This window comes from Cryptomeria japonica, chromosome 10 (assembly GCF_030272615.1).
Source record: "Cryptomeria japonica chromosome 10, Sugi_1.0, whole genome shotgun sequence".
Lineage (NCBI taxonomy): Eukaryota > Viridiplantae > Streptophyta > Pinopsida > Cupressales > Cupressaceae > Cryptomeria > Cryptomeria japonica.
The window spans coordinates 48,303,510-48,328,995 of NC_081414.1; the positions used below are offsets into that span (position 1 = coordinate 48,303,510).

Genomic DNA, 25,486 nt, shown 5'->3' on the forward strand with positions numbered 1-25,486 from the left:
TCATTATCCTAACCTTTGTCAAGTGCCATAGGAAGGACTTGAGTAATTGAAGGGTTGAGTAGGACAAGTCACTCAAGAAGGTGAACAAACAAAGCTCCAAGACTCTCTGCACAAGATAGTCTCCACAATGCTTATGTTCCGCTTTTCCTTATCAACTCTAATGTAGCTGAGTGTATTTGTAATGTTCTTTCCACATCCATTCGCCAATCTACCCCAAGCCGATATTTCTTAATTAGTTGATGTCTCCTTGTCTGCTTAATTGCCATCCACTATAGAATCGTTGTTTAACCACTGATCACTCAATAGACTCTTTCTTTATATATGAATTCTATGTAGCTGATTATATTTTCAGGTATGAAGATTATGTGTCCAAATGATCAATGGTATAATCACCGTATTGCCGTCATATTTCCTCGTAATGTTTGGTATTACTATTCATTCGCACTCATTAATTAATTTATTATGATAGGCCATACTAATTTCGATATTAGTTATATCTCTGCCACCTATCAATATTGAATCTAGATGGATATCGTTGATAACACAATGGTCATTCTTTTACCAGTCAATGTTCTAAGTACTGTCGTTTCCTCCTTTGGATGACGATATGTCTTTATCACTAGCTTGGATCGATTACGCATTAGTCTATCAGCCAAAACAACCAGTATATTAATTATGAATATTTTTGCCACTGTATAATATTCATCGCGGTCAATATAGAGCTTGTCGGCTTTCCGACAAATCGCTATGTTAATGTTCTTAGTCGTTTGTAATCATTATTTCATATAGATGGTCCTTGGATGCTTGCAAGTCTTTATGATTTTGGAATTATTGATCAGGACCATATATCCGCTACCCCTCATTCACATCATTTATAAAGATAATACAAGGAACTTTCTTAATATTAACAATACTAGACAGAGTCTTGTTTCGGGACATCACAAGGTGACCTTTCGAAAAGACATCACCTTTTGTTAATAATTCTTTATGTTGATTGCCTTTTAAAATGCTTTTATTTATCTTCAAATAAATTTGATTGCATGGTCTTATGAAGAGAGCCATCCCATTCATGTAGAAAGGCAATTCTTCAAGGGAAACATCCTTTGTTAACTAATTGCAATAAGCTTAAGAACAATATTCAATTTAACTTTGACATCAATGATAATCCTCTAACAATCTCGTCCATACATCAATGATAACATGCTTCAACAACAAAACACTTATTGACATGACTTTGACATCAATGACAACTTCGTCTTTGTACCTTTGACATCAATGAAAACATTTCCAACAAAGTTGGCCTGATTTGCCACATGAAAGCTGGAAACATTTTAAGTGAGGAAAATTTCAAACCCTACTCAAATCCCTAGGAGATTCAAACTAGGATCCAATTTTGGGATGTTTTGTACCCGGAATTAGACTATATATGTGCTAATTTGACAACATAGTAAAATATTATAAGTCACTTCATGAGCAAAAAGATTTATTATTTTTCAAAAGGTGATTTTATAATTGTAATGTCCCTTTCCATAGAGTTTCCTAAGTGAATAATCAGCCTATTTAATTTATGTATACTAAAGTCAAATACAAAAGAATTATTTAACATTATCCAACAAAGTTCATTTTATGGATAATATTATTTAATTAATTTAATAAGCTTTGTAAAGTGACTTAAGTGGATTGGTAAAGGAGAATTAATAAAGTAACTTTATTTCCCAAGTTTACATAAAATAATTGAAAAATTTTCTAGAGGCGTCTATGGATTGTTATAAAAAAGATATTTTAAGGCTCATTTTGATATGCTAGGACTGTTTTCTTCTTATTGACTTTTGGAGAGCTTCTTTGTATTAAATATTGTAATATTTAGCTTATAATGGTCATTTTAGTCGTTTAGTTAGTTTTTAGTAACTTTCTATTTTGTAAGTCAACATATAGAATCGTTTTATTCTATCTTTAGTTCTCGATCGTTTCCATCATAGAAAGATCTTTTGTAATTGGTTATACAAGGAATATTCCTCTCCTTTGTCAATTATTATTTCATTGTACCAAAGCATAGGTTATTTTTTTGACGAATTTTTTAATAAAACAATTTGTGGTCCATTTACCTAGAAATTGCAAGGAGATTTCTAAAAGTTTTTTGATCAACTTTTTTAAAAACAAAAATGTGGGGCTTTTTTGGTAAATGTTTTATAGAATAAAATTCGTTGTTCTTTTGGCTAAAGATCAAGGGTTTTTACCAGCAAAGTTTTTGAGCGACTTTTTAATAAAAATTGTATTTTTCTGGATTGCATTTTCTAGTAGAGGATTTTGCTGTTGAAAATATCAGATTTGTCACAGTGAAAACCATAGATTTTTTTCTGCATGTTTTTCCACATGGGTTTCTTATTGTTTGCTTTTGCTAAGTTTCCGGTTTTTAATCAGACTTGGGTTTGCTTTAGCAAGTGCTTTTGCATGATTTTTTCATCAAAATTGTGGGTATAAGTTTTTTACTAAGTTACCAATTCGGGTTCGGATTCGCGGATTCGGCAAAAAAAAAATTCTTGGGTACGGGTACGGGATAGTCCGTACACACACACACACACACACAGATATATATATATATATATGTTCAAACATCAAAATTAAAAAATATAATTATATAATTATAAACTATCATTACCATTATTGATTATTACAATGATACAATCCATACAAAAATGAAATATACAATGTGACTGCTGCAATGATATATTACAGCAGTAATAAACATATCAGATATTATAGAGAATAATATAATACAACATCATTCAACCACGAAAAAAAGATCCTAAGTTAGAGCATGACAAAGATGAATAAGAATACAATTAGGACAGAAGGATGAACAAAATAAGGACATAAATAAAAGCATATCTGCAGTAGTCTAGAACAGCTTGGTGCGATAAAACAAGAGAATATATGAGAAGCCTTATGTAGAGGATAAGAACAGAATTCAGAGCAGACCGGTGAAGCATATTGGAAAAGATTAGAGAGACATGGGTTTATATGTTAAAAAAATATTTAAAAAAATGTTTTTTTATTGGTTTCTATGTTTTTATGACCCATGGGCCCCATTTTTGGGAACCCACAGGCCTAGGTTCTCCTGGGTCCACTCGGGTGGATGGATTCTTTGTGGGTCGCAGGACCCACAAAGAACCCATCCACCTGGGCAAGACCCAGGTGGAACCCAAGGAGGACAAGGATCGAGCAAGAACCGAGACCTGGACCTAGCCTAAAACGCCAAGAACCGGTATCTTCACAATGTTTTGGGGTCGTGCCTAGGTTGTCTAGGACAAACGACATTTCTACAAAAGCACCGAGTTTTCGGATGATTGTTTTACAAAAGTGTGAGTGTTGTTGTTTTCCTCCAAAGCAGTGGAGGTTTTTTGACCTAGTTTTTGAAACGATTTTTGGCAAAATCATGGACGTTTAGAATTGTGAAGGTTTAGAGTGATTTTCCAAAAAATCATGGGTATTGAAAAATTTTGCACAATTTTTTGAAAAACAAATCGTGGGTTTCAAATAAAACAATTCCATTTTTTTATCAACAAGAATCAAAGGTATTTGAGAAGTTTTTTTAATCTCGTTTTCCATGTCTCTAGATAGTAGGGGGTTGTCACTATTGTGGTAAACTTGGTCATATTTAGAAGCTCTACAAGCGATTGGCTGATCAAAAATCCAACCAGGGAGGGTCTCAACAGAAAGCTCATGTCACAGAGCATTCAAAGGAGTCAGCCTTCTATGCGTTCATGGCTGAAACACCAATAGATCATCGCAAGTCTTCTGCATTGTAATTAGTAGGACCATTAAGGGAGGGTATAAAAATAATATTGTAATATTTAGCTTATAATGGCCATTTAAGTCGTTTAGTTAGTTTTTAGTAACTTTCTATTTTGTAAGTCAATATTTAGAATCTTGCTATTCTATCTTTACTTCTTGATTGTTTCTATTATGGAAGGATATCAAGAAGTTATGAACTAGTTGTGAATAATAATTATATAGTTGTATTTTTTTTTAACTAGTTTTAAAAATAGACTAGCTTTGAAAGAGAAGAAATGGTGAATAAAAGAAACACAAAAATACTATATTGAAACCCTAGAACACAACTAAAATTAAATGAAAATGGGGAAAAAGTGAACCAAAAAACATAAAAATAATAATTATATAGCTGACAACTCCAAATATTAAATCTGTTAAATCAGTTGAGGATCACTCCAAAGCAACTGAAAAACAATGTAATGACAGTCAAACAGGCGAAGCACAAGAACAAATGATGGCAAGATGAGAAAGAACAACACTTTGGGTTTTTTTAGCAGCTGACTAATGTTATCCGTGGGTAGGAAAGTTCATGACACAGACTCCCAATTTACCACAAGTTTCTTGGTGAGTAACTTGGTACAAACTTGCCGACACCTTCCAACTAAGGAGGAAGTAAGTTACTGCCCAATTTGATACTATGATTGAAACCATAAATCTTGCAGACAAGCCAAAGTTACGATTTTTAAGCTGCATTTATGTCTATTATTCTTGTCACTAAGGATTAACGATTATTTAATAAGCAAATACATTAATAGTCATTAATGCTCTCATTTAGATTGTATCCCTTCAACCAATTTACCTTGCTTATCGTACAGTATCAATAACCTTATAGGATTAATTATGTATTAATTTAACTAGTTACACTAAAAACTTAAAGAAAAAAGGTTGCACAACATCATAGACGTATTATTTGCTATTAGCACCAAAGCACTACCATTTATATATTCAATTAGCAAAGGTTTTGAAACCTGACAAATTTTTGAATCCAAAATAAAGTACACATACCCAGGTAAGTCACGTGCAACAAGACCTCTGACACATATATCTCTGCAACACAAAAGACAGCAAGATACTATCGAATTTTAACTGTCTTTTCATTTTTTAGTACATAGAACTTTACAACTCCACATTATTAACTTACTCTAATGTGCTGTAAATATTCAAAAAGAAACTTACTCTTATACCTTAGAACAGGATCTAATCCCCCTTGTACAATACCAAACAAATTTTGCTCTGCTGGCCTTTCATGGGCTGTGATATGAGAAAAACATAGGATATGTCTCAGCTACCATAATGGTTGATAATTAGGATATGAGAAATCAAATAAACTAACCAGATCCCTGTCACAAACCATAGCTGTTATAAATAAGATATTCAAGTGCAGTTGCATTAGATGAAAATATTGTAATAGTATTTAAATCAGTATTTCTGTGAAGCATGAAAATAATATGTCAATAATAGATAAAGATGGGTTTTTAAAGACCATAAAAGTTCATTAATAAATTTTAGTAATTAATGACCACAAAACAATAAGGCTTAGGAAGTCAATATTTACCTTGAAGATTTCCTGGTCACTGAAATAATATTTAAGCAAAAGCAGTGGTCACTTTCAATTGCATTAAGTAATTCTACGAGTATGGAGTATCGTAACACATGTTGAAATGTTTAAATAGACAATGTTGAGCTGATAACGTAGGGTTTCTAAGGTCAACACTATATATTGTAGAGAAGATCATCTTCCTTGCACATCTGACAAAATATTTCTTCTTTTACAGGTAAATATTACATTCTTTGTTCTTTTGATATGATTTTTCCACTAGATAAAAGAAGATATGTTAATTGTAATGTTTGGAAGAAGATTACATAATATACAAAAACAATTCAGCACCATGTAAACATGCTGGATCAGACCCTATGGCATACAAACCACTCTATGCACGAGGGAGGAAAATCCTACCATCATTGCAAGGAAAGAAATTCAATCCCCAGCCACATTCATTGGGCAAAAAGCTTCTCATAATCAGGTAAACAAGGGAAGAAAACGGAATTACCTTCCATGCCCAGTAGTATATGTACTTAAAGTTAAAAAGCAAACATCATAGAGGCGACTAACAGCTGAGTAGATTTGTGAATGGTGTCATCTTATGTAATTCATGGGCTTTTGAAATAAATTCTCAATCAAGGTAACCCTACACATGTTCAAATGTTTATTGAATTGAATTCAAAATAGATCACTAGATAGAGCAGATAGCTTGGTTGAAGTCACAAACTAATGATGCATAAAGGCAATGAATATCAAGATATGTCCAAGTCAAGCATAGTTCATTATGATGGTCTTTGTCCATACATAGACCTGTTGTATTCATTTTGCTATAAAAGCATGCAATTACCCCTCTAATTTGTGCTTCAACCTATTTAGTCTTTGGTTACAACAATTGAGCAGATGATGTGCAAGTACTAGCACAATTCAGTTTTCCTCCAATATTTTCCATTGTGTGAAGGTTGAAGAGCACACGGTTATATTGAGAGGGGTGGGGGGATGGGGGTGAATCAGTATAACAACTAATCTTTTACCAATTTAAACTTTTTCAACTTCAATCATAAGTATATAACTTATCTCATAAACATATCCATTGCATATCAACATTCATATGTGATCTAACTAATGTGAACATAAATAGAACACAAGATATATAAGTGGAAACCCTTATAGGAGAAAACCACGGTAAATCAATGCTTTTATATATTTCTTCTTTTACAATATTTGTAGGCACCAACCTACTAGGGGCACCAACCCCTAACACTGTTTGTGAGCACCAACCCATTTGAAGCACCAACTCCCAAATCTGATTTGTGAGCACCTACCCACTGGAAGCACCAACTCCCACTTCTGAAATTTGTGAGCACCAACCCACTGGAAGCACCAACTCCCAATTCAGAATCTGTGAGCACCAACCCACTTCACATTAATCTGATTTTCCACCTTGACAATGTTGCTATAACAACGGATTATGGATACTATTTCTCTTCACAAATCTGAGTATATTTCTTTCTCCAATCTGCTATTATTATGACAACGAACATGTCACAAAACTGATTACAATCTTCTCATAAGACTCTTGTATATCTGCCATACTAATTCTCACAACCTTTCCTTCAATATAATTTATGATGCTGCTCCAAAGTCTGCTTTATCTCTGTCATGAAGTATTAAAAAATATTCATATGCATCTGATATAAACTTCTCATATACTGCACTCTTACATATCAAAGATCTTCCTTTTACTCCATACTCTACACTCATACTTTTTATCCCAGAATTATTTATTCAGCATTGTACTCCACATACTCTAAGAATCATTTATTTTCTGTTATTAGAATCTCAGCCTTTTGTTCTGAATTATTTCTCCACAATCTACACATACTCTTCTTTTAATCAGCCCTTCATATTATTTACAGATCTTTTCATTTACTGATTCTGTATTATTTTCTTCATACGCCTTAAAAACAAATAAAACTTACTTTCAAACATGAATATATACACTCACGTATTTGTCCCTTTACAAAGAGACACACTCATTGATCTTACGTGTAAGGGTCATAGCTTTTCATTAGTTGCTGAACCGATTTATTAGTTTACGAGTTCAAAAACTCTTATTATTATTTAATTGCTAATTTCACCATTTCATATTATATATGGGGTCCACCACTTGAAGCTTCAAACATTTCTTTCACCGTTTCATATTGTATATTGGGTCCACCACTTTGAATATTTGTTTGACCACTGTTTAGACTCATAAAGCTTCAAACATTTCATTGAACTCCTTCGATAATACTATGATTAATAGTATTACAATCGTAGCTAGAATATGACTATCGGTCATAACCAATTAGATAGAGATTGCTGTTCTCAGTCATTGTGCTGTACTCACTGTATTCACCATCGAATTGTTCATTGCTGTCTATTCATAAATTGCTGTACACTTAAACACGTCACACTTGAGTCTCCAAATGGCTGCATTTCAAGCTTTAAATATTCTTTCATAGAATTACTTTCTAGTCACTCTTTTTACTTAGTTTGATTTTTAATTAATATCGCTGCCTTTATAAACTCTATTCTTCATAAGTAAAAATATTTGTTTGTTTGATAAACATATCATAATGAATTTGCACCTCTTTATTAGATCGCACTACTTAGAAACTATGTATCCCCGTCTTGAAAACCCCCGTCCTAGTCCCGTGGACGTTTCGGGGACTTGGGGACAGTCGGGGGACGTTTCCCCCCATCCCCAAATTGCCAAGAATTTAGAGGGGAGGTCCCCGAAACGGGGGGATGTCTGCCCTAGATGTGGGGGACGTCCCCAATCCGTCCCGGGGACGGCGAGACGTCCCCCACATCTAAGAATATTAAAAAAAATTTAAAATGTGGTATTTTCAAAAAAAAATTAATTTTCTAATATGGGCCCCTATTAATTCAAATTGTTATTAAAAAAATTAGACGGCAATATTAATTATTTAATTCATATCAAACGTTTAAAATTAATTCATATTATAAATAGAAAATAATAAATTGTTAAATTAATTGTTAAACATTTAAAAATTTAAAATTAATAAATAATAAATTATAAAAAGAAATCAAAATAATAAAATATTAATTCATTAGTACCATTTTGATTTTCATATCGTAATTGACAATGAAAATATATGACAGCAGTGTAGCCTTTGGGCATTTTGACATTTTGTATGTTATTTCTTTAATATCTATTATGATATGCATATTGAATATTGATAATGTGAATGAATTGAAATTATGAATTATGAATTTATAATTGTATATCATTCATGTCTAATTCCATGTTGTCGCTGTTCTTATCTTTGCTGCATCTAAAATATGAGATCAGGCCATTTTAATTAAGTTGCAGACTTTGGAATTTACATTAGTCGTTGTTATCATCTTTCTTAATCAAACATCACTGTAGTCGCTGCTTCTATAATTTAGCCCATCGCCATCTTTCAAATTAGACTATCTTCACTAATCACTAATGCCACATAATCAGCCTTGTTTAATCGCTGCATAATGAGAGTTGTTGTCTTCGACAAAATCCAATCACATAGTCATGTCTAGTCAAACAAATCTGGTAGGTCGTCTTTGTCTTGAATTATGTAGTCCACTTTTAAAGGCTTCCATTTCCATAATGATCTTTCAGTCTGTCCATTCTTCCTCTGACATTAAGTATAACAATCTTCATTCATCTTCTCACTGTTCACAAAGATCTCATTTGTTATCAATGATAATGATGACATTCATTTAAATAATCTTACATATACAATCTCATCTTTAATATCAATGACGAAATCTATCAATCTGCAACAATCATTTTGTCACTAATGATAACTTCCTCTTCGCTCCTTTCACATCAATGACAACATTTCCAACAAAGGTATATTTGTTGATGAGGAAGTTTGTACTCTCTAACAACGCAGAATAAAATATATCGGGTATATCCTATCCTAATACTCAAAAATATAAAATAATATACTAAAGTGTTTGTGAAAATCTTTGTTTGAAAAAAGGGGAATGACAATATCAGCCCACATCCCCTGAACGTCAAGAAAGCATTCCCATAGATCATTAATCTGAAAAGCATATATCACCAAATCAATTTCCAAAGGAAAAGATTATTATAATTTATTATTCATATCAAATGCATTACTCAAAACTGGTTATTTGAACAAAAGCACTCATGTATAATCACTTCATCGAAGTCATCTATTTTCATTCAACCTCTTGTCACAACCATTTTTCTTAAAAGAAACAAACTTACCAGCTATGCATCGATCAATCCATCTAAGTGTGCGATATGTTGCCTCCTCAACTCTAGGTCCAGTTATGGTAGTTTTCACAACATCATCAAGGGCCATTATTATGTCAGCTCCAATTTTATTCTGCACTATTACATAAACTGCGTCACTAACCTAGCTTCATAAATTAATCTGATAAGGTGGTCCTTACTGATTGATTTAATAAACCAGTAAAGGAAACTTAAAAAAGGTTTCCAAAATGATCCAACAGTGCAAGAAAGCTTGCTTACTACCATACCACTAGCTCAATGCACTGAAATTGAAATTATATCTTGTATAGCGTGGAGGTAACACAAACAGAAAAAATGAGAAGAATATTTTTCGAGATAACTTTGGATTCAAACAGCACAGATTGAGATAACAACACCATGTAGGAAGTATGAAGCAAATGAAATGCAAATTCAATAACAAACATAGAAAGCATTTTCTTTTTCATAATAAAGAACTTGAGATCAATCTTCTTATATTTATATTTAAAAAGAATAAAGCTAGAGCCTACTCATCAATCAAAGCAAAAGAAAAATTATAGGTGCGGAACAGTCAAATCACTCAATGGGGCAGTTAATCTACGATAGATCATGATATCAAATGTCTATTATTCCGTATTGATAAAAGTATGTAAACAATGACCAAAACATCATCATCCAGTCACAATTGACTCAGTTGTAATCATCTGAAGCCTTAGAAACAACAATCAGAGACAAATCTTCACACAAATAAAAACCACTTCATCTTCAATGCACTCTCGAAACATCTTATATGACAGGGTATGGCAGAGCACGGAGAGAACTCCATACTTATTCCCTTTCCTCTTTAGAGACACAAACATACAATTTAGAAAAATAACCTTTACACACACATCTGCTCACATGTTCAATTTATCCACTCATCTCAAGTGAGTTTACAACCCGACAGTAACATGCAGAGAATCCCACAAATCCCTTGCCATTGCATTCCACCTCAATGCTCATTTGAGACAGCATTTCACCAAGCTGTAATACCTGTAATCAACTCTTGTGCAAAGTTTGGTATTATAGTAGTACAATTTAATTATTACATGTATTTATTATCTTATCTATTATTGTTTACTCTGTTACAATGGTCTGCTCATTGTTCATTCACAATACATTTAATAATGAATTACAGTATGCAATTGTTTGTTGCTGTTACATGTTTCGACTCATAACACATCTAAGTTCAAGCATTTAAAGTTTAGTAAACATGGTTTCCTGTTAGTCCCCAAAGAATGAAGATTCAAGCTGGGGTTGTCACCTCAAGAAAAAATGTCTAGCATATACCTTGGCACTTTAAGAAGTTTTCTCAATATTTTATATTACTTCTATCTTAACTTGTAATTAAGGACATCACATTGTCAATTTATATGTATTAAGGGTTAGCTCTATCTGTATATATAATTGCCAAGAAAATCTGCTATAGGAACAAGGATCATGTACCAGTCCATCTAACCACAATATCTGGCAATTGAATTTACATGTTACTACCTATCTTCTTATTCACATATGTACCCTAATTTGATTGGCATATGTTGTGCCTTGCACACACTCCCCGTCGCAGACAGCATCCCCCTTTTGTTGTTTGCCTCTTCGAGGTCCCGTAGGGACTTTTGGTGTAGCTTGCAGAGTTAGATGCAGTAAATTCGATCTGGTCAGAGTATGCCATAGGATTTCAAGAGAAGCTCTTGCGTTTCGTTTCACAATGTCGAGCTTTGCCCTAAAAGAAGATGGAGATTTTAAAGGGAAATTTAAAATAGGAATTGCACTTTTACCTCTCAAAACGAAAATTTCCCCTTGAAAGGGCAAAATGATGAAGTAGAGTAAAGGGAAATGTGTTAAAATGTCAAGAGGGTGAAGTCCTACATTTTACCTCTAAAAGCTGAGTTTTTTCCCTTAATGGTTAAGTGATGGGATAGAGGGAAAATAGAAAAAGGGGCATGTTAAAGCATTAACTTATTTTTCACCTTTTTGCTTAAAAGGCTGAGTTTTATCCTAAAGCGTTAAACTTTAAGCCAAGATAGGCTAGAAAGGTGAGCCCAGCAAAGCTGTTGAGCGGCCACGTGAAATGTATTACTTTTTCACATTGTTTTGCTCACATAGCGGGTTTTTTTTACAAAGGGCTAAGCGGCAAGTAAAGGAGGCATTTCAAAATTACTGTCTTTTGACACTTTCGCCTCTCAAAACCGAAGTTATTCCCAAGCATGAGGTCTAAGAGAAAAGGCGACATGGATACGGGGCCCGCCGATCATTTTTATAAGCTCAATATTTTCATTCCACATTTCTCCCTAAACTTGCCAATGATTCCCCTTTATGTGGCCAAGTGATGAAAGGGGAAAATGTTCTTAAAGGAAAGGGAGAGTTTTGTGTTTTCTTCCTTAAAATTGCCGAAGCTTTTCCTTTCAAATACTAACTGCGAGTTAAGACAAAATAGGAGGTCGTTTTATACCTAGCTAGCGATTTGTTTCTCTAAGCCGAACTTTTGCCTAAAAGAAAAATGATAAAGGAAGGAAAGTGAGGAGCATCTAGGCTCAGATTCACGATTTGCCTTGCAAAGCCAAATTTTCCCCTTTGGTCGACGATTAAATCAAAAGGAAGGCAAGATGAAAACCAACGAATGTGAGACGCTCGAGTTTGCATTTTGGCTCCCAAAGCTGAAAGTCTCCCTCAAGTGAAATAAATATAGGAATTTAAGTGTGAGATGTTTGAGGCAAGTTCACATTTTTGCTCCAAAGACCGAGTTTTCCCCTTGGAGTTGTTAAAAGCAAATCAAAGACAAGCACAAGGGGAGCATTTCAAAGACGAGCTTGCATTTCAAAGACGAGCCTTCTACCGTCATTACATAGTGGGGAATGCTCATCATTTTTCTCTTGATCCACACACAGAGGACTTGATGATACATCAGTGTGGATTGGTTCCGAGATTATACCATCCGTTGTGGGATGGGTATTCACCATCTTTAGTAGATGGAATTAGAGGTTGCAAACCCGACTCAATTGTTGGCAGGTGAGTACTTGCAGGATCAGTGTTTAGTTTCCCATCATGCTGATGTGTATCCCCGGTGGAGATTTTTACTTATGTGTCACAAAGACTATCTTTGGATACATGGTTTCGGAGAAATTATGGTGGCAGTGGGCATGATGGCACGTGTGGGTATCACATCCATGAGAGTTGAGTGTAGAAATACACAAGGGTTTCAGTCATCTACAGCATTGGAGAATGAAAACTCTTCAGTGTTTGTGCAATTTAAAGGCTGTGCAATACCAACAGATACTATTGCTTGAGAGGGTTTCATCCAGGAGTTCTATTTGTGCTTAAAAATGAACAATTTCATCTAGGGTTTGAAGTTTTTGGAGGTTTATCTACAGCAGACCCAGGTATTCACCATTGGCAGCCATTAATGACAGATTCCAAGCTTATTTGAGCAGATTGAAGGCATATGTTTGAGGGTTATGAAGAGCTGATTCAAAGAATACATTCCAGATTTCTTACTGCAGCATTTAAGAACAATACACAGCCAAATAAAATCAGATTGTACCTTCCTAGACAGGTCGTACTGTTGTAGCATGTGGTTGTTGATGTATAGCTTCGGTCGGACTTCTCAGGGCCGATCGTATTTTCAAATGTGTGAAGGGCCAAATCGGCCTTACACATTTTATATGCCCGATTTATTATTTCCGCTATTTGTATTAAAACGCCTTATTAATAAATGCACCGATCACCTTGGAAGTCATGACCCTTGGCATAAGACGTGATTATGAAGAGTCATGCTAATCATAATATAACCGATGTCTAAATGAATAAGACATGTTGGTTAAGGCCGACTTTTGGTAAAAGTCATGTTGCTTGATCATTTTGAGATTGGATATATAAATCGGTGCATTCCATCTCCTTTGGCAACTCGTGTTGATCATCAAGCAGATCGTATTCTTCATCTACAGCAGATCGTGATATATCTACAGCAGTTCGACATTTATCTACAGCAGTCTAATAAACATCTATAGCAGTTGTATGCTCACAGCAGATTGTATACATTGAACAGAAGTGTTCAATAAATTGTTTGATGCTAGGAGTGATACAAGTTCATTGTAAAGACATATTGTAATTGATAAATGATATAAGAAATATCGTTGCTGGGTTTTTCACCTTCAAGCGGAAGGTTTTCCCAAGATAAACTTTGTGTAGTTGTATTTGATTTATCTCTATATAATCTGATCAATAAAATTTAACATGGTATCAGAGCCACGGTGAAAGAAGATCGTGATCAGATTCTATACAACTTCTAAGCATTCTCTCCTCTCTCTCTCTGTCATGCAGTATTTTCAAGTCTCGAAAATGGTGAACGGTCTTAAAGTCGAAGATAGGCTTGAAGGCGCATCTAACTTCACCTCATGGAAGTTTAGAGTGCTCATTGCAATTGAAGAAAATGATCTTCTTCAATTCATAGAGGAAAAGGATTTATCCGAACCTGAAGATCATGAAGAGAAACTGCAATTCAAGAAAAATGCCATCAAAGCAAAGAAGATATTAATTGACTCCGTGAGGGATCACTTGGTGCCTCTCTCCAAGATGGCAACTGCAAGAGATATGTTCAAGACCTTGGAGGGTTTATATGAGATTAACAACGTAAGTAGGGCTCTTGCCTTGAGACATCAACCCCACCAAGTAAAGATGGCAAAAGGAGATTCAGTCATCACCTACTTCATGAAAATTTCAGAATTAAGAGATCAACTAAGCGCGATTGGAGATCAAGTGATAGATAAAGACCTTGTTATGCTAGCCTTGAATGGTTTGCCTCATTCATGGGAGCCATTAAACAAAGCATAAGTGGAAGGTCTAAATTACCTAAGTTTGATTGACTCCGTGCAAATTGTATTCAAGAAGAATCAAGATTGACTGCTAGAAGAATTGTCAAGAGTTCTCAAAATGAAGATACACATGTTCTTGCCACTCAATCTACCAAGAAACGAAAGTATTGGAAGAAGGGCAACTTCAAAAAGAATAGAGATTTCAAATCAGATTCTGCACCTGATTCTACGAAGAGGAAGAAAGATCTCTCTCGCATCCAGTGTTTTAGGTGTAACAAGTTTGATCACTTTGCAAAGGATTGTTTGACAAGACCTAATCATCAAGGAGCAAACATCAATGAAGTCTCATCTTAGAAGGAGGTTGAAGATAACTCCAATGGTTTTCTTTTCATTTCAGCATTATCAAGCAATGTTCCTACGGATAGTGATACATGGTTAATTGATAGTGGAGCCTCTCGACATATCATCGGTCATCGCGAGCACCTTTTTGATCTAGTGGAGAAAGAGTCACATCTCCAAGTCATTATTGGGGATGATGCTCGCTATGCTGTAAGAGGAGTTGGTGCTACATCTCTAAAACTTGAATCTGGAGTTTCTCTACACCTAAGTGACATATTGTTCATACCAGGGATCAAGAGGAACCTTGTGTCTATTTCAGCCTTAGAGGATAAGGGCTATCAAATTGCATTTTCTGAAGGAAGAGTTCTTGCTTCGCCTAAGAACTCCAGCATCAAGATTGCTCGTGTGATCGGAAATCGACACGAGAGTTTATACAAACTCTCCACTCTCCCATTTCAAGCTCTTATTCATGATTCTTGCAGTTCCAGCGAACTCTGGCACAGAAGACTTGGACATCTTCACTTCAGGGCTCTTCCATCTTTGGAAAAGATGGTAAAAGGTATTCCTAAACTTATTCATGTAAATGATGGTACTTGTAAAGGTTGTGCTATGGGTAAAAATATTAAGAGTCCTTTTCATAGCAATGAAAGTAGGTCTAAAGAAATACTAGATCTTGTACATTCAGATTTATGTGGTCCAGTGTCAATTCCATCCCTAAGTGGATGTTTGTATTATGTAACTTTTATAGATGACTACTCTAGGAAGACTTGGATTTATTTCTTAAGGTCTAAAGAGTCCGATGAAGTCCTAGGTAGGTTTAAAGAGTTTAAAGCTCTTGTAGAAAATATCTCTGGAAAGAAAATTAAAATTCTAAGGTATGATAATGGAGATGAATACACCTCGGGTAGGTTTCGTGATTTCCGTATTGAGGCAGGGATCAAGAGGGAGTTCTGTGTTCCTTACAACCCTCAACAAAATGGGGTTGCTGAAAGGAAGAACAGATCTATAGTTGAAGTTGCAAAAGCTATGATTCATGATCAAGACCTTCAGATTTTTCTATGGGCAAAAGCCTCGAGAACAGAAGTGTATGTTCAGAATAGATGTCCTCATCGGATATTACAAAATATGACTCCTGAAGAAGCCTTCCCAAGTATCAAGCCTGATATCAGCCACCTGAGAACATTTGGTTGTCCTGTGTATGTTCATATTCCCAAGGACAAGAGAACCAAGTTGGAGCCTTCTGGCAAGAGAGGAATATTTGTAGGCTACAGAGAAACCTCCAAAGCCTACCGTATTTACATTCCTAGACAGAAGCAGATAGAAGTTAGTAGGGATGTCACATTTGAGGAAGATGTTGCATTCAGGAAATCAAAGGGCTCATGCATGGAGATAGATGATGACACTCCTCAAGACATGGATGTTGATCATGCTCCTGAGATTCAAAGGGAGACTATGGATTCTGATATGAGTAATGACCCAATTGAACCTTTGGATCCAATTGATGGGCCTAGAGATATTCTTGTGTCTCGAAAGAGACCTCTTTGGGCGCGAAACACTATGCAGGAAGCAGAACAGTTTGCCGCTCTTAAAGGAACATTCAGAGAAAGCAAAAGACCACAAAGATTTTCTGGTTATGTTGCATTAATGTGTAATCTTATTGAGTCTGAACCTTCTAGTGTAGAGGAAGCCGCAAAACAACAAGTTTGGAAAGATGCAATGGATGAAGAGTATCAATCCATTCTCAAGAACGATGTATGGGATATTGTGCCTAGACCAAAAGGGAAGTCTGTTGCATCTTCCAAGTGGTTGTACAAGATAAAACATGCAGCTGATGGCAACATTGAAAAGTACAAGGCTAGGTTTGTGGCTCGTGGCTTCTCTCAACAAGAGGGAATAGACTATGAAGAAACATTTGCTCCTGTTGCTCGCTATACTTCCATTAGAACCATCATTGGCATTGCAGCAGCTAAGGGATGGAAGTTGCATCAGATGGATGTGAAGACTACTTTTCTCAATGGTGTGATTGAAGAAGAAGTCTACATCGAGCAACCTAAGGGGTTCGTGATTCATGGGAAAGAGTCTCATGTGTGTAAATTGAAGAAAGCCCTATATGGTCTTAAACAGGCTCCTCAGCCTTGGCATGAAAGAATTGATCGAAAGAGCACTTCTGGTTGTTGCTTTAGCTTGGGATCTGCTATGATTTCTTGGTGTACCAGGAAGCAGTCTTCAGTAGCGTTGAGCACTGCAAAGGCAGAATACATTGCAGCATGTGTAGCAACTCGCGAAGCAGTGTGGCTCTGTAAGCTCCTTGAAGGATTGTTTGGTCAATCATTAGAGCCTACCATCATACATTGTGATAACCAAAGCTCTGTAAAGCTTTCAGTCAATCCAATATTTCATGACAGAACGAAGCATGTAGAGATTCAGTACCACTATATCAAAGATATGGTAAAAAGGAATGTTGTTCAGTTGAGATACATTTGTACTGAGGAACAGACAGCTGACATTTTCACCAAGCCTCTTGCGAAAGTGAAATTTGTGCATTTTCGAGACAAGCTTGGAATTGTGGAAAATGAAGCTCTTGCTGAGAGGGAGTCTCAGCATCAGTAATTACTTGATATGTATTATAATGCATTCTTCTCTGTGAGAGAAGTTTGAGGTGCAAGCCATTGTCATGCATTCTTCTCTGTGAGAGAAGTTTGAGGTATTAGCCCTTGTTATGCATTCTTCTCTGTGAGAGAAGTTTGAGGTATCAGCCCTTGTTATGCATTCTTCTCTATGAGAGAAGTTTGAGGTATCAACCCTTGTTGTGCATTCTTCTCTGTGAGAGAAGTTTGAGGTTCCAGCCCTTGTTCCACCCTTTGCGAGTAGGTATAGTGGATTCACCCTCTACGAGTAGGTATGGTGAATGTCATGTGAGAGACTTCATGACTTAGCATTTGTTTATACTCAACCTCTGGGAATAGCCATGATGGATATGACTATGCAACTCGGAAGTCGAGAAGAATTCCTCCCTAGCTAAGAGGGAGTGTTGATGTATAGCTTCGGTTGGACTTCTTAGGGCCAATCATATTTTCAAATGTGTGAAGGGCCAAATCGGCCTTACACATTTTATATGCCTGATTTATTATTTCTGCTATTTGTATTAAAAGGACTTATTAATAAATACACCAATCACCTTGGAAGTCGTGACCCTTGGCATAAGATGTGATTATGAAGAGTCATGCTAATCACAATATAACCGATGTCTAAATGAATAAGACGTGTTGGTTAAGGCCGACTTTTGGTAAAAGTCGTGTTGCTTGATCATGTTAAGATTGGATATATAAATCGGTGCATTCCATCTCCTTTGGCAACTCGTGTTGATCATCAAGCAGATCGTATTCTTCATCTATAGTAGATCGTGATATATCTACAGCAGTTCGACATTTATCTACAGCCGTCTAATAAACATCTATAGCAGTTGTATGTTCACAGCAGATTGTATACATTGAACAGAAGTGTTCAATAAATTGTTTGATGCTAGGAGTGATACAAGTTCATTGTAAAGACATATTGTAATTGATAAATGATATAAGAAATATTGTTGCTGGGTTTTTTACCTTCAAGAGGAAGGTTTTACCAGGATAAACTTTACGTAGTTGTATTTGATTTATCTCTATATAATCTGATCATTAAAATTTGACAGTGGCAGGTGTGGCTGTGATCAGGAGGACGTGTGAACCAAAGAGCAGATCACCTAACTTTGGAGGTCTTCTTTCAGCAAAGGTGGACGCCTAGCATATACAAGGTGTTTAGCATTGAATATAGGGTGGAGAAATCAGTGAATAAAGCAGATCAATCACTTTCAGCTGTCACCTTCATTGATAAATGTGCATTTCCAGATTTCTATAAAAGTGAACAGCTTGTCTTTCCACGTATGTTTTGGCATAAATGAATGCGTATAAATTCCTATATGAAATAACAATCATTTTCAGCTCTCTAAATTGCATTCTAGTCTCAGAATTTCCTTTATGCAAAGCATGGTTTGTTTATTATCAATTTGCACCAAACATTCAAAACCAAACACAAAACAAAACAATATCTATCATTGGCTTAGCAAGTACAAACTTTGTAAGACAAGTGTTTGACAATATTCCTTGGTTTTCAAATAAGCAAAACAGGGTCAGATTAGACAAGGGATCTCACAGTGGTATCAGAGCGGTTTCCTGCCATCCTGCTGGGGTTGGAAAACATTGAGCTCCCACAGTTGATATTAGAGTAATCAACACGTGTTTTTTTTTCAGTATGGGTAAAATGAAGTCTATACAAGAACTCATGCCAGAGTTCATGCAGGCCTTTCAAGACTATGATAGGAATTTAACAAGGCTTTTACAACATCCGGAAATTTTGGATCCCTTGTTTGCAAAGAAAAAGAAAGCAAACACAAATACAAATAATCTTATCAGTACAAAGGAAATAATGGAAAAGAAGGTGAGTTTTAAAGAGAATGTTGACATTATTAGCACTCAAGAAGTTGTTATCAGTCATAAAAAAAATTATGATTTCTATGACAGCAGTCCTTTGCTTGAGTGTAATGATGGTGTTGATATCATGGCAAGTGCAGAGGATGTTGTGGGAGTCACCTTGAGTATTGACACGCAAGATGGGAGTGTCAAACATGAAGATTGTGTGGAAATACTGACCCATAACAGTTCTGATCTACATGAGACAGCAGTGATTACACATGTGCAAGATGATTCTATTAAGTTGTCACATGTTGGTACTCAAGATTTGGGTACTAATGGTGCAATTTACGATGAAGATTCATGTCATTGTGAGTCTGATTTTTCAGATCAGACCTTAGAAAACAAGCTAGAAGGTTCATATGTTGACATGGAATTCCAGGATCGTGACTTGGATGGACATGCAGTTATATTGGAAATGGAAGTGTGAAGATACTATCATATCAGCAGCTTCTACCCTGCCAATTGAGCCATTCTTTGAGGTACATAGCAGCAATACCATTGATGATATTGAGTGAAGTCGATGGTACTCATGATGCTACTTATAATGAGGAGAGTGATGTCAATTCAGCCTGACATTACAATGCAGATGTTGAATCAGAAAGCTTGTATGGGAATCATGAGCTACAGAATCCTCATCATTTGTTTGGGCAACTAAAGGTGAATGACAGTATGATTGCCACAGCCATTGAGTATTTTGATGTTGCTTGTCAGATGTTGGCAACTTATAGTTGGAATACTCCCATGACAAATGAGCATTGTGATAGTGGTCTTTCCCTTGCAGAGTTTCATGCACTTCAAGAAGCAATTGGAATAACAAAACAAAATTACCTACAACTACTTGCGAACAGAGATTATCTTCTCGAGTGGGATGGTATCTATTATGATGTCTTGAAGGGAAAGGAAGAGGAGGTTGATGAGCTCACTCATGAGCTTGAGATGACTATGGATTCATTGAAGACTGCCCAATTGGCCCTTCAGGAGTCGTGGTCACAATTGGAGGAGCTTACTGTGGAGTTCACTTTGGCACAGTCTTCACCAGCTACAGATATAGTACAGTCTTCTACAATGGCAGTTGGTGATGATCTTATATCCACGGATTATGGTTGTGAGCAAGTTGAGGGTGTGGCTACACCTATCACAGTTACACATGTAGTTGGCATAGATGGGATGAGTGCATCTATGGAGAGAAGCAGAGAACCACATGTTGCACCAGGTTCTCCTGTGGTTACATCCACTGCAGGTGTTGTTGGTGATGAGTTAGATGATGGGGGTTATATTCAGAACTATAACAGTCAGCCATTGACCGAGGTGGGAGCTTTTTATCGTGACTGCATAGGGAGGAGTACTCATCACTTCTTTTCTAATCCACAAACAGAGGATTTGATGATGCATCAGTGTGGATTGGCTCTGAGGTTGTACCATCCTTTGTGGGATGGGTACTCACCATCTTCATTAGATGGAAGCAGTAGTTGCAAGTATTCGACTCCATCTTCGATGGGGAATTACTTGCAGAGTCTACACATCCATGGGAGTTTAGCAGGGGTTGGAGATAGTTGTGGTGTAGCAGACACCTTCTGTGATTTGTATCTCCACATAGCAGATGGATGTGAGTTCAGTCTGCTTTGGGACCCGAGTGATGACAAGATTAGCACTACAGTTTGGGCGGGTCCCATTGGTTGGCTTCACCATTTTTGGCATGATGAAGTTGAGATTAGAGTTGAGCAGCAAAAGTCTGAGGATGTTCTTCTTAGCAGGCTTCTATTCAAAGTTTTGGATCCTTCCAATGCATCGGAATTTCAGACAAAGCTCATTGAGGAGTTTTTGCATGTGCTCTTGATGTTAAGTACATACAGTTTTACATTTGATCCTCATGTACATGATCTATTTCAGATGCACAGTTTAGTGGCGCATGTGCTTGATAGTGTGGACTGTGGATGACAGCTTGCTTTGCGCAAAGTTGGGAAGCAAACTGTGTCAACACTCCGAGTTGCTTCCTCATGAGGTTTATGCTCCGGTGACACCTATAGTTGGGATTGATTTGGTTCAGCAAGTATTGTCAGTGCTATTGGTGTTGGTGTTACAGGAGTTGATTGCGGATATCAGGGACATTACACAGTTCTTCCCTTGGGACCCGGGTGGAGTGATCTTTCAAAGGGTTTTCTTTTCAGCAATGGATATTGCTTGGGGACAAGCAATTTCAGGGAGGATGGACTGCAATGTCCCCTTCTTGCTCGTTCTTGTTTTTGATGGTTTAGCCAATTATTTTGGCCCTTGGAGGCTAACATAGATAGTCAGAGAGCCCTCGTGGGCAGTGGCAAAGCGTTCTCTTCTCTGGAGCTTAGTGTGGTTCAGAATTGCCCTTCGTTTGACTCAGTTTCAAACACTTACTATTTATAGTAAGTGGTTAATAAAGAGGGACCCTTCCTATATGAAATAACAATCATTTCCAGCTCTCTAAATTGCATTCTAGTTTCAGAATTTCCTTTATGCAAAGCATAGTTGGTTTATTATCAATTTGCACCAAACATTCAAAACCAAACACAAAACAAAACAATATCTATCATTGGCTTAGCAAGTACAGACTTTGTAAGACAAGTGTTTGACAATATTCCTTCGAGTCCAAATAAGCAAAACAGGGTCAGATTAGACAAGGGATCTTATAATACACCATGCACATGGTCAGGATAATGCAAGAAGGATTGCAGCAAAGGCTATCTAAACAGGCCATCGCGCTGATATGGAAGTACGGAACTTGGATCATCCAATTTCCCCAATTCTCCTACTTAAGAATTTCAAGTTTCAAGGGCTCTCCTTACAAGCTCCCACGGTACCCTACAGATAGGATGATTCTCTTAAAGGTTCCTAGGTAGGCGCATGCAACTAGGCAAGACCTTAGGGACAGGAAAAAGTCAGGGGTCACATTCCCAATGGTCATAGGGGGCAATGATGTGTATTTCAAGACTCCTACACAGTCTGAACAATCAAACGAGTTGGCATCCTATTGCCTACAAGAGAACCCCTTCAGGAAAAGCTTCGACCCTACTGGATTAGGAAGGCTTATGGTAGGCATTATAAGCACAAAATAAATATAGAGGATTGTTGGGCCAGCTACACAAATGATTTTGAGGTTTGCCGGTAAGAATACTCAAGGCTTAATGTGCATCAAATCAGGACTTTCGAGTATGCCCAAGTCCCAGATCAGCTAATCGACTATGGGGATTGTCTACAGTTCCATGACTACGAAGCAATAAGGGACAGCCTACCTTCAATCGACTAGTCTCAAAATCCGGTCACTAATTTGGAGGCCATAATGGAAGGCCCTAGGAGACTTACAAATGCCTGGCTATATCAACGGATTCAAGAGTTGACCCATGATGGGATACAATTCACTTACAACCTGATGGGAGGATTTAAGTCCCACTCATCAGAAGAAGAAGAGGCATCGAGTGCTGCAAAGGAGGTAGAGGCTGAGAGAAGGCCTGAAAAGAAAAGAAAGAAGGTGAAAGCTAGTAAAGAGGTGCGAACATCAAAGAGGTCCAGGAAGAATAAGAGCCAATCCCCTGAGACCCATACTCGAGAGAAATTACCAGTAAAAAGGCCATCTGCTACTGCCTCACCCAAAGATACCCATGTAACAAAAAATGTGACTGAGATAGAGTGACAATCCACCCCTCCCACACAACCAATTGATTCAACTATCGCTGAAGCAACTGATTCGCGAGAGCCTAATATGCAACATGCAGAGATACAAATCATTGATCTGGATAGGCCTGAACATCAAATTGAGGAAGGGCAAATTATGCCCAATGAGGAAGGAAACGGACAGTGTGACGAGCATGAGGAGAAAAAGGAGGTGGATGATAAAGAGAAGTATGATGTCGCCAAAAGGAATGAGGAAAACAAAAATGTCAAGCTCCATGGAAGTGAAGAACAACAGGTACTTGAGGTCACTCAACAATTGTTGAATGAGGTTGGAGAGAACTCAACTGTAGACAAAGATCAAAATGCAGAGGATAATCAACCTTTCTCCCTAATTGATCAACCAAGAATAGAGAGTGGATGAGTTGCGGCATCAAAGGAGCAGAGCAGAGAGTTAGCGGTCACTTCTAGACAAACTATCCCTCATGAATGGTTACAGGCCTGAGCCCAGAGAAAATCCACAGTGAGGCCACCAATAAGCCTAGAAGACCTATTCTCTCAAATAGGAGAGCCTTAGACTAAAGGGAAAAAGAAACTGAGGACATAGTCCAAGATTACCAAAGATGCTCAGAAAAACCGAACAATACATATTGCTGCTCCGCCTGAAGGCAAATCAACCGAGGAAATAGCATTGGCCAATTATAGTGTCATGTTGATCCCACTGGGAAAGGCGACAAAAGAACAAGAAGTGTAAGAGTTCAAGGACTCCGTGCTAAGCATATTGGGCCAACTGGAAAGAATGACTGTTGAACGAGAAATGTATAAGGCACTTGCTGAGTGAGCCAAGAACTATATAGATCATCTGCTCAAGCCGCTGCAGCATGCTACCTAGACCTATGTTCCCCCCTTGGGATTAGCACAAAAAACCACTGCAGAATTTGAGAGTGTCTAAGACACCGCCAAAGCAACCAAGGAATGGATTGAGGATATAACACAGATGGGATATCAGGTACTGGAGGAGGCGACTACCATGAGATTTGAGGTGAAGCAAGTCTGCCAAAGACTGCAGATCATTAGGGACCAAGTGGAAGAATTTCACAAGGCAGTTGAAGCGCCTCTCCCCATCATCCTTGGGCCTCTTGATGTTGATACCTTTAGAAACTAGTATCAAATTTTAGCTATGAAAAGCAACATCGTAGACTACATCAACAGAGGATGGAAGGAATATGAAATGACCTTGCTCAATGTCGGTACTGTTGACGTGGCTAAAATCGCATTGCTACGACTCCATCCAGCCAACGCAAAATAGAATACTAAGAATCCTATCCTCTCTTGAGATAAGGAAATCCCTAATGTTGTGTTAATTTGATCAATGGGGATGACATCAATGTTTCGGTTGTCAAGTCTTGACTTCAGGATAGCTTAGTAGTTGATGTGCTTTGCTAGGAGCAAAAGGTGTCTTACGATTTTGCAACAAGATGGTCCACTACGATTCTCGGACTACAAAATAAAATCAAAAGGGAAGGGATAGGAGATCTAAAACTAACAAGAATTGTATGCGGGTAGACGGATTCATCATAACCAATCCCTACTTGGCCAGAATAGCTCACATTGCAGGAACGGTGCAATCTTCAAGAGGACTTGGAAGATTTTCAGACTGCAAACGCACAACTAAGCACCCAATTCTGGCGCAGCCTAGACGGACACCTGCAATTGAACTAAGCACAATTAAAGGCTCAAGTTAACCATACGAAAGGATACACAATCACTATATCCTCAATGGTATGAGCCTGAATCTATCAAATACCTGCACACCCAAAACAGAAAGATCTATCTAAAATGCTGAAAGAAACCATGCAAATGGGATGAAAACAAGACAATAAACACCAAATCAATGTCTATATATTGATTTCAGCTGCCTATTACAACAATTTCTGCAACATCTCTATGCTACTGTTAAGATCTAACCTATTCTAACTTCTAAAATCTAACTCTCTAACAATCTAACCACCAAAAATTCTAACTGTCTAACTTTACAAAAGAAAGGCCTCTGCCTTTTATAGAATTTACAACATGAATCAGAGGCTCGGATGAACTGCATCCCAGGGTCCTGATCTGCCTACTAGAAGATGGCAGCCTTAACCCATGCCCATTAAACTCTTAGTCATCTATCCAACCACTATCCCAACTACCCACAACTGTTTTGGCATTAATTTGAGTCTATCCGATAGTTGGACATAACAGTCCACAACTGACTTGTTTCCCCTTTCTTTCAAAATATCTGAGTGGGGCCCACAAGCAGTTTACAATAAAACAGTTTCAGTTTCAGAAACTGAACTTCTGGAATTAAATCCAGCCATGTATTTTTCCTGAGAATGCATACTTAGCAGTATTCAGAGTGTTCTTCGATCTTTGGTGGTGAACTTTAACTTTGTGGTCTTGTGGCACAGCGGCACGCTTCCCAATGCTCGGTTGCTCTCGCACT

The 25,486-nt window shown here is 37.1% G+C and overlaps 1 protein-coding gene across 4 annotated transcripts in view; it reads right to left on the reverse strand.

Annotated features, from left to right (window-relative positions):
• Positions 1 to 25,486, reverse strand: part of LOC131029476 (uncharacterized) — a 218,695-nt gene that overhangs the window by 59,079 nt on the left and 134,130 nt on the right. For 3 of the 4 annotated variants that reach the window (XM_057959997.2, XM_057959972.2, XM_057959982.2), the window contains 3 exons: positions 9,660 to 9,780; positions 5,019 to 5,085; positions 4,840 to 4,881 (listed from right to left, as the gene is read on the reverse strand). In XM_057959997.2, the coding sequence (XP_057815980.1) occupies positions 4,840 to 4,881; positions 5,019 to 5,085; positions 9,660 to 9,780 (230 nt within the window). The remainder of the gene's footprint in view (positions 1 to 4,839; positions 4,882 to 5,018; positions 5,086 to 9,659; positions 9,781 to 25,486) is intronic. The other variant, XM_057959990.2, reaches the window with a different exon arrangement.